Source organism: Nematolebias whitei, chromosome 3 (genome assembly GCF_014905685.2).
Source record: "Nematolebias whitei isolate Nwh7 chromosome 3, NemWhi1, whole genome shotgun sequence".
In the NCBI taxonomy this organism is placed as follows: domain Eukaryota; kingdom Metazoa; phylum Chordata; class Actinopteri; order Cyprinodontiformes; family Rivulidae; genus Nematolebias; species Nematolebias whitei.
Window position 1 is genome coordinate 50,037,275 of NC_056500.1, and position 14,915 is coordinate 50,052,189.

Consider the following 14,915-nt stretch of genomic DNA (forward strand, 5'->3'; position numbering starts at 1 on the left):
AACTCAATATAGTTTGCTTAAACTTAATATAGTTGACTAAACATAATAAGTAAAGATAATAGAAAGTAGCATTTAATCGTTTAACAAGTGTGATCAGCTCAGGGTAAAATCTTCAGCTAAAACACCAGCTAACAAAGGGCCATAAACTTTATCTTTCGGTATGTGACCTCCAAGACTTATCTAACATGCAGAAGAGCCCCGTAACCATGACAACGGGGTGTTTAAACCAATCAGAAGCTGAGGCTGCAGAAAATCTAGGATAAGGAACAGAGTCACAGCAGAGGTCGTTGCATTTTGCTGGAAGATTGGCGCTGATGCAGGTCTGTCTGAAAATGCCCTGTTGTATGCATACAATTGTATTTGTTTTTGATCTTCTGAATACTTGTAATCCGTTGTCAAATAAATCTTTTGAACTAAGGTACCGCTTCAGCTGTATTGAACGCCAATGTGGTTCTTATAAGCCACAACAGTCATCAGAATACCACCTATCACATCACCATCTGTGATATTTATAAAAATATTATCTATTACTGTAGCACTATGTGTTGTGATTCTCGTTGGATTTGATATCAACGGGAAAAAACTCAAACTATACATTGAATCCATAAATGTATCGATGTTATATGAATCAGTTATATTCCCTAGATCTATATTAAAATCTCCACACAAAAAACTTTTTTATTACAACTCTTAACCAATAACTCCATGACTTTGAATTACTCTATTTTTGATCCAATTATCGTCGTCATTATCTGCATCGTTTTTTGTTTATATTCTGATTTACCTCATTTTGTATTTTGCTTTGTGTGTTACCTGTTTTGTCTGTACAGCACTTTGGATGGCCTTGTAGCTGTTTTAAGTGCTTTATAAATAAAGTATGGTATGGTATGGTATTTTTAACATCACTCTCTAGACCATTCCACAATCCAACTCCTTGGATTGAGGTAGACCTTCCCTTCAGACTAATTCTGAATTGTGGTTTGACAAATATCTCTATCCCCTTAAGATTATAGCAACTTTGTCTTTTAACAAAATTTCCTTGGATATTTAATGGTAATGTGTTATTTTGAGCCCTATACATAACTGATAAAATATTGAAATCTACCAAATCATGGAACTTCAATAACTTCAGTTGATAAAATAATGTGCTTGATGGGTGACTGTAATGCTTTCTGGTGATAATTCTTATAACTCTTTTCTGTAAAATAAAAATAGGTTTTGTAAATGTTTTAAACGCTTTCCCCCAAACATCAATGCAATAGATTAAATGTGGAACAATGATTGTGTTATACAACATGTACAGAGCTTTATCATTTAATAATTCCCTGATTTTGTATAGTACTGCAATAGATTTAGCTATTTTTGTTCTTACAGAATTTATGTGATTTTTCCATGTTAGCTGTTCATCAATGATTACACCCAAAAATTTCATCTCATTAACTCTACAAATCTCAACACCCTCAATTTTAAATGGATCATCAACTGTTCTCTTTTTGTTACTAAATATCATGTATTTAGTTTTATCTAAATTTAATGATAATTTATTAAGTTTAAACCAAGTTTGTATTTTATCAAATTCTGTCCATCAATTCCAACATCCGTTTTACATCTTTACCCAAACAAAAAAATGTGGTGTCATCTGCAAAAAGGACACATTTGAGGAGTCCTGATACATACACTAAGTCATTCACATATAAAATAAATAACTTTGGTCCAAGTACAGAGCCTTGAGGAACTCCACAAGTGATATTGCACAGGTCAGATCTTACACCATTTATTTGTACAAACAGTTTTCTATCTTTTAAATAGCTAGATACCCAGTGTAATTTTGGTCCTCTTATACCATATTTATTTAATTTTTCAAGGAGAATAGTGTGGTCAATAGTATCAAATGCTTTTTTTTATTCAACAAAAATACTAACACAATACTGTTTTTGATCGACAGCAGTAGTTATTTGTTCTATTATTTCCATGAGAGCCATTGATGTAGAGTTTTTTTGCTCTAAACCCAGACTGACTGCTACTTAGAATGTTTTTTTTAGTAATAAATTTATCTAATCTGGTCACAAATAGTTTTTCTAGAATTCTTGAGAACTGTGGTAATAAGAATATTAGTCTATAATTATTGAACATACATTTATCACCATTTTTAAAGAGAGGATCTGCCTTAGCTACTTTCATATTGTCTGGAAGAATTCCTTTTGAAAATGATAAATTACAAATATATGTAAACGGCTCGATAACATAACTCATTATGTACTTTACAAACATCATATCCATGTCCACCCAGTCTTTTGATCTCTTATCTGTAAGATTCTTTATTACATTCATTATTTGTTCTTTGTTCTTGACATCCTTTTTTATTCCAGGCCAATAAGCAACTTGTTTTAATGCTTTCAGCGTGGCGTTATCTCCCTTGTGTCCTGCGGACGGGAGGTCATGCGCATGAACTAACGTCACCCCCCTGTGGTCATGGGGGACCACGAACACGGGTGAGGACTTCGGTCCATGAGCAAAAGTTAGGATGCCCTTGAGTACTTCTAGCTGTTTGCGCAGCTGAAAGAGTACTTTAAGGTCTGGATTGGAATACAGGTCGGCTTCGGACGGAGTGTTTTTCTCTGGGTCAGTCAAGTACAACATCATTGAGTTTATCGCAGGATCCGACTTCTGAAGTTGGATGATGTCTGGGTCAGTCAGCACAGGTTGTACAGAGACTGTGTTGTCAGCTGGTTTGGCTGCAGCCTGTGCACGTGTGACTGCCATTACCTCGGCTGTAGGTTGTACTGACAGAGTTGCGAGCAGCCAGGAGGGGTCAAAGGACCACAGAGGGCGGTCCACGGCTCAGTCCTTGGCTAAGAAGTCTGCAAGGTCATTATACCGCTTGTCATCGCCTAGGACTCTTGAATGTCCTGGAACCTTTTTCCAGTAGACCTGTAGGTCATGTGATGTCACAAGTGATCACATGCCATGAAAAGCTCTTCGTGTTTGACCACTTTCTTGTTGCTCGTGAGAAAGCTGTTCTATTTCCACAGAGCGAGATGACACAAGAAACTAAGTCGAGCGTAATTAGAGTCTGTACAGATGACTAGCGTTTGGATGGAGCGTTCTACTGCCATCTGGAGACCTATTAGGATTCCTGCTATTTCAGCGTACTGAGAAGTCTGAGAGCCTAATTTATAGCTAAAAGTGACCTCTTGTTGGTCTTGGAGGAGGATCCCTCCAACACCTGATTTGCAGGTTTGTTCGTGGTGGAATGAGAATCCATCCACGTACAATGTTGCCAAATCTTTGCAGATATTGCTATCAAAGTAATGGTGATTCGGGTCATCACTTACTGAGGGTTTTTCCGCAGCTGGCGGATGGGTGGCAGGTTACATCTTGTGTACATGCCTGGCAGACCTCTGGAATGGTCTGTTCAGCCGTAAGGCTTGCTGTGTCTAGCACAGGAGGATCCTTTTTGGCTGGATTTAGTGACCACAGTACATTGTGGCTGGTGTCCACTCGGACACCTAATCTTACCAAGATGTCAGAGCCTATGTAGGTTGCATGTGGTAAGTCTGGGACCACGATTAATGGGTGGACCCTTTCCCATTGGTTCCAGATCAGTTTCAGGTTAATGACTCCTTTCGCAGTCATCACTCGTGAACTGTTGGGATACAATGGAAAGCGGAAAGCTTTCTCTATCAGAACTGGACCCAAATGTTTCTTAACCAATGTTTCGTAGAAAGCTTGGTTAATAGCTGATTTATCTGTCCACAGCGACGGTACAGCATCTTCGGTGTGGGATCCTTGGATCTCTACACCTTTAACTACCAATAATAGGTAGTATCCGGTGGGCTCTGACTGTCTCAGCTCGCAGATGAGGGTTTCTTGTTCAGTCAGAGTTGGGTTCACCGGTTGGGTCTCCTCGGTTTCACATGCTTTTAAAGGCTTACTTACCGGGACTGTGTTCTCTGCTGAGAGGTCCTCGGTGCCTTCTGCGGTACCTGCTGTTGGGCAGTCTGTGACTGTCTCAGGAGGCATGAGTATTGGCAGGGGTTTGCTCACTCTGGCCCACATTGTCTGTTCACCATAATCTATAATCGCCTCAAAGCGATTTATAAAATCCTGGCCGATCAAAAATGGAAATGAGTCAACCGTAGACACATGTACCGGGTGGTATAGTGTCATCTCGCCAACCTGCATGTGAACCATAGCTATAGCTATTAGGGTTGTCCTCGTCTCTGCGAGGCCCTGCAGTTCTAAAGCATGTTCTATGAGAAGTATTTCCCTGTGAACACCGTTAGCGGCGGTCCTGAGCTCCACAAACAGTTTGGCTGACATTATAGTTATGTCGGCTCCACTGTCCAGTAGGGCTTCATGTGTGAGGACCCCTTCAAGTGTGATCGACAGGTAAGCTTTTTTAACGACCCCCTTTCTGATCTGGTTACACAGGAACCTTGTAGGTTTTGGCCAACGTTTCTTCTTACGTTTACCTTTGCCTGTGTAATCCTGGTTTTTCCGAACCGTTGGTGCAGTCGCTGCTGCTCCTGATAGTTCGGTTTTTGACGGGCCTCCGTCATTGATGTATGAGATCACCCGCTCTCTGTGTGTTGAGGGGCACTCATTGTTTGTAACAACAAGGTCCTGGTGGCTGTCCGTGACAGTAGTAACGTTGTTGTTTGTGTCACCTTGATTTGTCTGAACCGTTAGTACAGCTGTTGCTGTTTCTGAGGTTTCAATTTGTGACAGGTCACCGTCGGTGATGTGTGAATGTACCCCCCCTTTTTCTGGTGAGGGCCTGTCAGAGTTTACAACAACAACTTAATGGTGACTGTCTGTGACAGCAGTAACAGTACTGTTTGTGTGCTCTGACTCATCAGCAATGATATTGCCACACAACGCGTCAGGTTGTTTGTCCGTGGCAACACCTTTCAACATTTCCAAGAACCGACGCACACTCTGTCTCGTCCGAGCTCAGAGGTCTGGGGCTCTCTTTCTGGGCCCGCTGTTGTTTCTTTTTTGTCTCAGGCTGTTCAGGCCGATGTGGTGGGGAAGCAGGTCCCCTCCTCTGGGGTTCCCAGTGGGATCCCTGGTTGTATGGGTCACCTTTGGTGCCATACTTTTTACCCTTAGGGCATGCACCCCCCTTCTGGTACATTCGTTCATCCTCTGGTTTCTTAGGAAACCATTTAGGATCTTGTCTGGATCAGGGGGCACTCATCTGTTGTGGTTTGGCGGATGTAAAATCTCGTTTCCTCTCGCCTTTCTTGGGAGGGGGAGCTGAAGCTCTCATCCCTTCCAATTCTAATGACTGGACAGGAATCCTCTCACCTGGGAACATCTCAATGGGTGTTTTGGCTTGTGAACGGGCCTCAAAAACATTCACTGCACAACTTTTTATCTCACTGATAGTTTTCTCTTTGAAATTAGCCATCATCTGCACTGACATCCTTATGTCAGGGTGGAGATTTTTGCTGAAAACGAACTTAAACGCTTCCTCCTCCTCCATGCCGGTTTTGTTCCTGTAACCAAAATAAGCCTGCAAAATTCTGGAATAATATGCTCTTTGGTGCTCATTCTTGCCTTGCATGACCTTGTCGGCGGCTGGATATCCGCCAGGTCCCATGCAAGGGGTATACACATAATAGCAGCACATAACAGGTGGTAATCCTTTCTCATGGCATCAGGTTGACGCTCTATAAAGGAAAACACCGTCTTGGCTGAAGTGAGCCTGATTAAACCTACTTTATCCTCAACTGTAGCGTTGGGATAGCTTCTTAATTAGAAGTCAAGGTCGTGCAGATAGGCCTTGCTGTTGGTTGAACCCATCGGTCCTGGCTCAAAGCGAAGGACATATTTCGCTATTTTATGCAATTCCACTATTGAGAGTGGAGGCTGAGGAATTGGTGTTGTTGGAACAAAATAATCACGTGGAAGTGATTCACCAGACTCACGTGGAGGTGGCAGAAGGGGATTATGTGTAGGAGGTACAGCAAAATTCTTCTGAGGTGGTGGTGGTTGACCTGGACTCTGACCCAGTTTGGCTTTGAGTTCCAGACATCCTTGCCCCTCGTCAGAGATTTTATTTGTGGCTGCGGCAATTTTTTTCTCACAGGCTGTTAAGCGTTCATGTGATGTATGACACTCACTTTGTAACCACATGCCTTGTTGTACTAATGGCGCTTTTTCCAATATCCACTCGTCCAGAGATTTTGATGTGAGCTGCAACCGTTGTTGCAGAACATCATTGTCTGAACACAGTGCTTCGTACTTAACCCCTCCTTCACGTAGCTTTTACTCATATGAGTTTGCTTGTAACAACAGCTAAGCTTGTGAGAGCTCTTTTTCACGTTTTAATTTAACCTCCCAGTTCTCCTTCACTAATTGAAACTGTGCTTTGAGTTTTAGATACTCCTCACGTGTTGCCACATGTTCCTCTGTCTTGCACATCAACCGTATATCAAGGGCTTCTGCCCTGTTGGCCTCAATGTATATTTTAGCTTTCAGCAAGAGTGCTATTTTAGCTAGTTGTTCATAGCCTGACTTTTTTATGGCTGCAGAAGTTACACTGTCCGCAACTTCCTTCAGCTCGTCCAATAACACTGTTGAGGTCATGCTGTCCACCTGTTCACCATTTGGATATAAGGAATCTGTTAGCATCTTCAGGGCTGTCTCTAGCCAGTCCTTTTAATCACATGGAACAGTATTAGCTTCTGTTAAATCTGCCATGGTTGTATCCACTGTTCAGCAAAACCTATCTGGTTAAACTGTCGCAATCTTAGAGTTTTTCAACAGGTACTGTAAATGTTTGTATTTAAGTGAGCAGTGAGTTTCACACACTATTTTAGGTCTGGGTTTCATCAACAGTACTTTTATAAGCCAATTTGTCAATAAATGGGCACCTATGTTTAGGCTTTATCCCATTAATATTGTAAGTAAATGCTTCCTGTGGCAGTGTTACTTAATATGACCTTAATTCTAACATATACAAGAGTCAGGCTATTTCAGTGTTCATTTACTCCAATGCACTTAAAATTAAATAAACCTGCTTTATTTTCTAAGAAGACTTACAGCAACTTGTAGTTGTAAACGTCCTTAAGCAGTTTAATTTATCAGAATTTGCTATTTAAAAAGTACCCATAAACCAGGCATGATTAACCCAAAAAAAATTAAATTAAACGAGTGTGCAGCTCTCTTTCTGGAAATTTGTTATACTTTTTTTCAACAGCAGGTGGCGGTGTAAACGTACTTTTACCGGTAGGAGTCGCTGACGACTTCCTGTGAACCATCCTGTTGACATCCGGTTGTTAGCCGTTAGCTACGATGTACCAATGGTCAAACCCGGTTCAAATCAGCATTCATGGACGGATTTAAAGCTTTTAACGTGGCGTCGCTTCACAAGCACGCTCTTTCTGCATATACTCATGAGTTTAGGAACAAATGTCAGGGCTTTATTCAGCTTTTTTAAACACAAAGGAAGACTCCGTTAAAACGAGCTTCATTTCCAGGGTCACGTGACTTTACAGACACGTGAACATCGGGAGTGGGCTTTACGCACTGACGCCAGAGTGAGTAGACGTACACGGCGTTACGTCACCAGCTTCTCAGCGATTCAGAACGTCCCAAACAGCGGTTGTCGACCAATCACAGCTCGTGTGTACTCGCCTTAAGCTAGCAGTTAGTATCAACAGTCCGGTCAAATTATCGCCCATAAAAGCTTCAAAAATGCACAATTTATTGTGAAAATGTAACGAATCAGCATAGAAGCAGCTCCGAGACGGCGCTCAGCCCACAGACAACGTATCACCATTTAAAACACGACTCAATGAGTCCATTAAACAGAACCGGGTTGAACACACAGAACCCCCGTTCATGCTAGAGTTTCAAACAGAATGAATGCGTTATTCCCTCTGCTTACAGCTTAGTCACACAAACAGCTTGACAATTTCAGCTTCAAAATGAACACATTGACACAATTCTGCATCTTTCTGAACCCCACAGCCATAAATTATGTCTGTACCAAGATCAAAACTCGGACTTTTTTATGCCAACATGACAAGTTATCACAGTATCACCAGTCACACATAATATCTCTTCAGAAACCGTACAAGCCACCAAATATGTAGTTCTTGACATCCTTTTTCATTCCAGGCCAATAAGCAACTTGTTTTAATGCTTTCAGCGTGGCATTATCTCCCTTGTGTCCTGCGGACGGGAGGTCATGCGCATGAAATAACATCACCGTATGGGCCACCAAATATATAGTGATGTCAGGACAGCTTTGCTGGAGACACACTACTAATTAATTATTCTTAAAGCTAGTTCAAGCCCAAAGAATATTAATTGTTTAATTACAACGGATTCTTTCTTTTTCGAGTTAAATTTCTGACATGTGACCGAGATAACTGTGAGTGGATTGTTTAATCAGTGACATGAGACGCCATTTTATCTTTGACCCATCAGAATAAATGCGGTCATTTATTTAACAGAATCAAAATTTTTACCATCAAAACATGTACACATTGATTTGCTGATCTGTTTCTGATTAATAAAAACTTGGCACGCTTCACTAACAAGACAACAGAACATTACTAATTGAAGCTGATTCACCTCTGAAGGCATCTAGATTACTGGCAAATAGAAAAGTTTAAGAGAAGGAATAGATTTACAAGGAAGATGGATGAAGGAAGATGTATGTTTGTTGACCAGAATTAGCACTCTTCTTTCAACACCAGCTCAAACCCCCAGTCCACTTAGTGCGTGACAACTCGTGACGTCTCTTTACCTTTGTAGTGGATGGATCAGCTCCAGTATAGAGGTCCCTTTGCACGCTACCTTTCAGCGTCTCTGGTCAGGGTGGCTGGTCATCGTCAGAAGTCGTGTGGTTTACTCCATTCAACAGAACAAGCTTCCTTCGAAGTTGTAGGGCGTTACACCCGGGTGAGTTCACAGTGAGGTGCTGTGACTCTGCTGGGATGGACAGACCCTCGTCTCACGGTCAAATCCATCAGCTATTGATTAAATCTGAAAGTTCCTTAGGAACTCTCAGTAAGACTCCAGTCAGAAATTCCACTCAGAAGTGGAAGACTCCTAGGAAGACCATAGAAGAAGACTGAAAGAAGACTCCAAGACTCAAGGAAGACTCAAGGAAGACTGAATAGTCCCAGGAAGTGTTGACTTTTTAAAGAGTACTCACTTCCTGTCACTTGGTACTTCCTGATTGGTTGAAACAACCAGCAGGGGCAGTGTTTCAGTGATGTCAGAGGGTTATTAAAAGTCAAGAGAGGATGCAGGAATGTTTAAGAATGGTTAGTACAGACAGAGAAATGTTTATGAAGAGGTGAGACAAGGCAGGTGCCAGTTGAAGTTATTTACTGTCTGCTAGTTTTAAAAACAAGACACTTCGTTCTAATAACTTGTCTCTGTTTGTTTCTGACTTTTGACCGACATCACTACTCCTCATTCAGACAGAAAGTTAAAATGCACACTTACTTCATAAATAGACATTTAAACTGTATGATCAAAAATCTGCTGAGGTTTAAAAAGCATTAATACTGTTTCACAGTTGATTTAAATGAGTGGTTCACTTCAACATTTAGAAATGGTATGAACTAAACACACTTTGATTATCAAGATAGTCTAAAATAGTAATGATAATGTAAAAAAGAAGAGTGTTCTTTGAATTGATTAATTCAGGATACAATTAAATAGTCTCTTGATGAGATAATTTGTATTTCTGAATTCAGATCAATGAAATAACAGTTCCTGTCCCCTGAAGGTCTTCAGAGACAGGTTGAGGTCGGAGGCCTAGTTCACTACAGACGTAAGCGTTAACTTCACTGCTAATGAATTATTCTTAAAGCTAGTTCAAGCACAAAGAATATTATTTTTTTAATTACAACAGATTATTTTCTTTTTCGAATTAAATTTCTGTTCTATGACCGAGATAACTTGTGAGGAGTGTTTAATCTGTGACAAGAGACACCATTTTATCTGTGACCCATCAGAATAAATGTGGTCTTTTATTTAACATAATCAAAATTTGATATCAAAACATGTACACAGTGATTTGCTGATCTGTTTCTCATTAAAAAAAACTTGGCAAGCTTTACTAACAAGACAACAGAACATTACTGATTGAGACTGATTCATCTCTGAAGGCCTCTAGCTAGATTTACTGGCAAATAGAGTTTAAAGAGAAGGAGAATAGACGTTTAAAGATTTAAAGAGGATGTTTAGATGGATGAAAGTTATGTGTTGAACCAGAACATTGCACCCTTCCTCCGACATCCAGCTCAGCTTTCCGGTAAACTTCAGGACGTCAATGGCTTGTTACCTGAGATGGTGGGTACCTCCACTCTGGAACAGAAGTCCATTAGTACGCTCCCTTTTCAGCGTCTCCGGTTAAAGTAGTTCCATATGCTCCGATCAACCGAATAAGCTTCCTTCGAAGTTGAGAGCATGTACTGCTCGGGTTGAGTCACAGCTGAGGCAGGCTGTGACTACGCTGGACTGGAGAGACCTTTGGCACATGGTCAAATCCATCCGCTACTTAGTTGAGTCTCATCTCTGACTGAAAGTTCCAGCAAGACTGGAAAAGACTTCGAAGAAGACTTCGACTGAAGACTGAGTTCCAAGACTTAGAAGACTCCAAGACTGAATAGTTCCAAGAAGTGTTGCCTTTTAAAGGGGTATCCACTTCCTGTTACGTGGTACTTCCTGATTGGTTGAAACAACCAGCAGGGGAGTGGTTCTAGTGATGTCAGAGGGTCACTAGAAGTCAAGAGACAGCAGGAATGTTTAAGAACGGTTAGTACAGATGGAGAAATGTTTATGACGAGGTGAGACAAAGCAGGTGCCAGCAGAAGTTATTTACTGTCTGCGAGTTTTAAAAACAAGACACTTCGTTCTAATAACTCGTCTATGTTTGTCTCTGACTTTCGACCGACATCCACTACTACTCCTCATTCAGACAGAAAGTTAAAATGCACACTTACTTCGTAAATAGGCATTTAACTGTATGATCAAAAATCTAATGACGTTTAAAAATAATTAATGTTGTTTCACAGTTGATTTAAATGAGTGGTTTACTTCAACATTAGAAATGATATGAACTAAACACACTTTTGATTATCAAGATATTGTAAAATAGTAATGATAATATAAAAAAGAAGAGTGTTCTTTCAATCGATTAATTCAGGATACAATTAAATAGTCTCTTGATGAGATAATTTGTATTTCTGGATTCAAATCAATGAAATAACAGTTCCTGTCCCCTGAAGGTCTTCAGAGAAAGATTGTTGTCGGAGGCTAGTTCATTACACTATCTTGCTTGGTGGTGTTTCTAGTGTAAAATACTTCCACACAGCGGACATGTTTCTATGAAAAGTTAGTTATCTGTTAGTCATAGTGTTGCTCACTCAGTCCTTACATTGTAGCTGGCTACAGACTATGAAATGGATTTCCTGAATGTGAGGTGGGTCTTGTTACTCTGAGTTCATGAGACACGCCTCCGTTCAGGAAATCCATTCCATAGTTTGATGCCAACATGCATCATGGATCGGAAATCTCTGCAGGTTGGATCAGAAAATTCTGATACGTAAACTATGCTGGTATCGGAAGCCGATACCGATACCGGATCGGCCCCATACCTATTAAAAACAAGTTAACCAAACTGTAAACTACATTAAGGAACTCGACTCTGTTCTGTTTTCGCCCTGCACACTGGTCCCACATTGTTCATCTGGTTCATTCAGGCTGTCATTCATTTGCTTAAAGTAGCTTAAAATATTAAATTAATTGAATAAAAAACAGAGGGTAATTTTAAATAAATAGTTCATCCAACATCTCTCTCTTCGACATCCTCCTCCACTGCACCTGGGCCAAGCCTCATTCAGAACTGGTCCACCTGGTGGGGAGACAGCTTCTCCTCACAGGGAAAAAAAAAACCTCAGTTGGTTTTTGTGTGATCGAAGTAAACACAAGCAAACATTTTTAAGAACATTGATTTACCTGCTGTAAATCAGCTACTGATTATCACAGAGTAGAAAGTCCGACATCATCATTGTCGACTTGTTTCTGGTCCACTCAGCGACCGGTGTGGAGATATTATATGAAGCGGTCCCGCTTGGCATCAAATCTGTTGACTCATTCAAAATCCAGCCAAAATCCAGCTTTAACTTGTTAGGATGTTGTTAGTTGAGCTTTTAGCCCAGAGGAAAGTCCTTACAGGGAGAGGGCTGAGGCAGCACACATGCGTATTAGGTGAATGTACAAAATTCAGTGTCAACTAATGACCTGGCATGGCAACTACAGCAGATTCAGGAGGGCTGGGGTGGATTCCTCTGGATGCATGTAAACACAAAATCCATTCATGTCAACATGGATTTTTCCTCTAATTACCATATGAAAAAAACCCTACGTTTTCTCCCACCCTGTCTGTGTAAATAGGGCCTGAATCACAAACAACATTTTTTAAATTTATCTGACACTGGAAACGGCCAGTCTAGGTTAAAATCACCAACAAAGACAATCTCACTGAAATGTAAATTTGTTAGGAAGTCAGTTAAAGACAATAGGGTTTCAGAAGGTGCTGGGTCTTGCATCCCACAAGAGTTCATGGCTGACCACCCTGCAAGTTAATGTTTTTTGCCAAGAGTTCAAATTGATTAGGGACTGTTTTAGAAACTCTTTAAATACATATTGAAACAATGTGAATATTCATGTCTTAGGTATACTTGTCACTAGTAAAATACAATAAAAAAAAATCAAGCTTTAATGGGTGATTGTTTTAAATTGGGTTAATCAAGACCATCAATCCAATGTGTTTCTGATCAATTTTCAACATCACACTGCTGATAAATAAAGATCTGGCAAATAGTAGTTGATTAAAGTTAAACACATTTCTTTGTTAGAGTCTTTCCCACCCAAGCATAACCTTACTAAGTGAAAGAGCTTGCCATTGGGAGTGGTGGCGCAGAGGTTAGAGAGGTGGGCTTGTGATCCGAAGATCGCCGGTTCACGCCCCGGCCCCGACAACATCAAAAATTGTGGGTGGGGTAGGTGAAACACCCCCATTTGCCCCCACCCTCATTCGCCCCACTCTGGGCCCATGAGCAAGGCCCTTAACCCCACCATGTGCTCCCTAAAACAGGTCTCTCTTGAAAATGAGTTATCGTGGCTCAATGAGACTAACCTGGATAAATAAAGGCTAAATGAAAAAAAAAATTGTGGTGCAGTAGAGAATTAATTAAGCATGCTTTGGGGTCTTTGAAACTGATCTCTAAGAAAGGAAAGGCACAGTCTGACTTCCAGAAGGAAAAACTCTGCTGTTGTCGCATAGATCATGTGATGTCTCTGTCAGAGGCTGTCAATTAAGATCTGACCTGTGGAGTCCAGGAGTCTCAAAGGAAGTCTAGAGGTTTCAATTCAATTCATTTTATTTATATAGCACCAAATCACAACAAAGTTGTCTCAGGGCACTTTACAGGAACATTCACATACATAAAAGCCAATTAGTAAAGTTATCTATCTAGGTTTGTGTTTTGATTTTATATTAATGCGTTTGAGACTTGTAAAATTGAAAACTTACCGCCAAGACAGGCTCCCATGGCCAAAGCAAAGATGAGAGGTTTTACTGGCAGGTTTACCTCTGAATCCTGACTCAGGTTAATGAGGACTGGAATCTGTGAGTAACACACAAACATTTAAAATCACTCAAAGTCAATATTTAGTAAACTACACCTTTTCATTTTCACTGTTCTCTGTTAGTGAGGCAGAGGTCAAGATGGTATAGGGGCTGGGCAGCCGACTTGTGATCTGAAGGTCCTGGGTTTGATCCTTGGTCACTGCACACCTTGTGGTGTCTCTGAGCAGGACACCTAATACCAAATTGCTCCCTGACATACTGTAGCTGCCCACTGCTCCACCTGGGTGTATCCCAGGTGCAATGGGTTAAATGCAGAGAGCCAATTTTGTCTTTGTATGGGAACATACAATGATGACAACTGTTGGATATTATTTTTTGTCTAGACTGGTCCTATGGTTTTGATCTGCTCAGAGACGGGATTATAATGAAATTATGACCCGGTTCTGACTGGGTAAAACTGGGCCAGCAATGCTAAAAAGAGTCTCCCAGGGATTCAATATCTGTCAAGGAACAGAGTTTAATCTGCTTGCCACATCACATAGAAAGGCTTTTTGAAGCACCGTCTCATATTTCCTAACACATCAGAACCACATAAGATCCATTGCGATCCCACTTAGTCACACCCCCTCATACACTGACAGGTTGAGCTCCCCTTCCGCAAAGGAGGAGTCTAGGACCCTAGGACTCTAGGATCCTCCACCATAACCCTCAGCACTGGCTCTCCTCAGGGATGTGTGTTGAGCCCCCTCCTGTTTACTCTGCTTACGTATGATTGTGCAGCTACCCATCCAGGCTGTCACATTGCAAAGTTTGCAGACGATACAGCGGTGGTGGGATGCATCACCCTTTGGAGCACAAGTTAGGAGTCATCAGGACTCTTTATCACAGAGCAGACAGTGTCCCCACTAGCTCAGGAGCCAGGCAGAAGGAGAAATCCCACACAAGACAGACTCTAGAGCAATGAGGATATCCTAACTGGACCTTCCTGAAAGCAGAGAAGAAACCCAAATAGGACTCCAGTCAGCCAACAGGTGAAAAGGAGGAACCCAGACCCAGACCAGTGGTCATTCCATATGTTGAGGGAGTACCATAGAAACTGAGACGTTTATTTTCTAAACATAACGTTCCAGTGGCTTTTAAACCCCATAATACATTATGGCAAAGAGTCAGAGTCAGAGTTTCTTTATTGTCATTCGCACCTCATGTGGTACATGTGGTGGAGCGAAATTATGTACACAGGGTCCCAGTTACATCCAACAATAAAATGTATAAGAAAAACAGTAAT

General features: G+C 41.1%; 1 protein-coding gene across 1 annotated transcript in view; it reads right to left on the reverse strand.

Moving 5' to 3' along the window:
- The window catches only part of oca2 (oculocutaneous albinism II), a 659,230-nt gene that overhangs the window by 61,935 nt on the left and 582,380 nt on the right, over positions 1-14,915 (reverse strand). Inside the window, exon 23 of the mRNA XM_037698314.1 lies at positions 13,574-13,667. Coding sequence (XP_037554242.1) covers positions 13,574-13,667 — 94 coding nt within the window. The remainder of the gene's footprint in view (positions 1-13,573; positions 13,668-14,915) is intronic.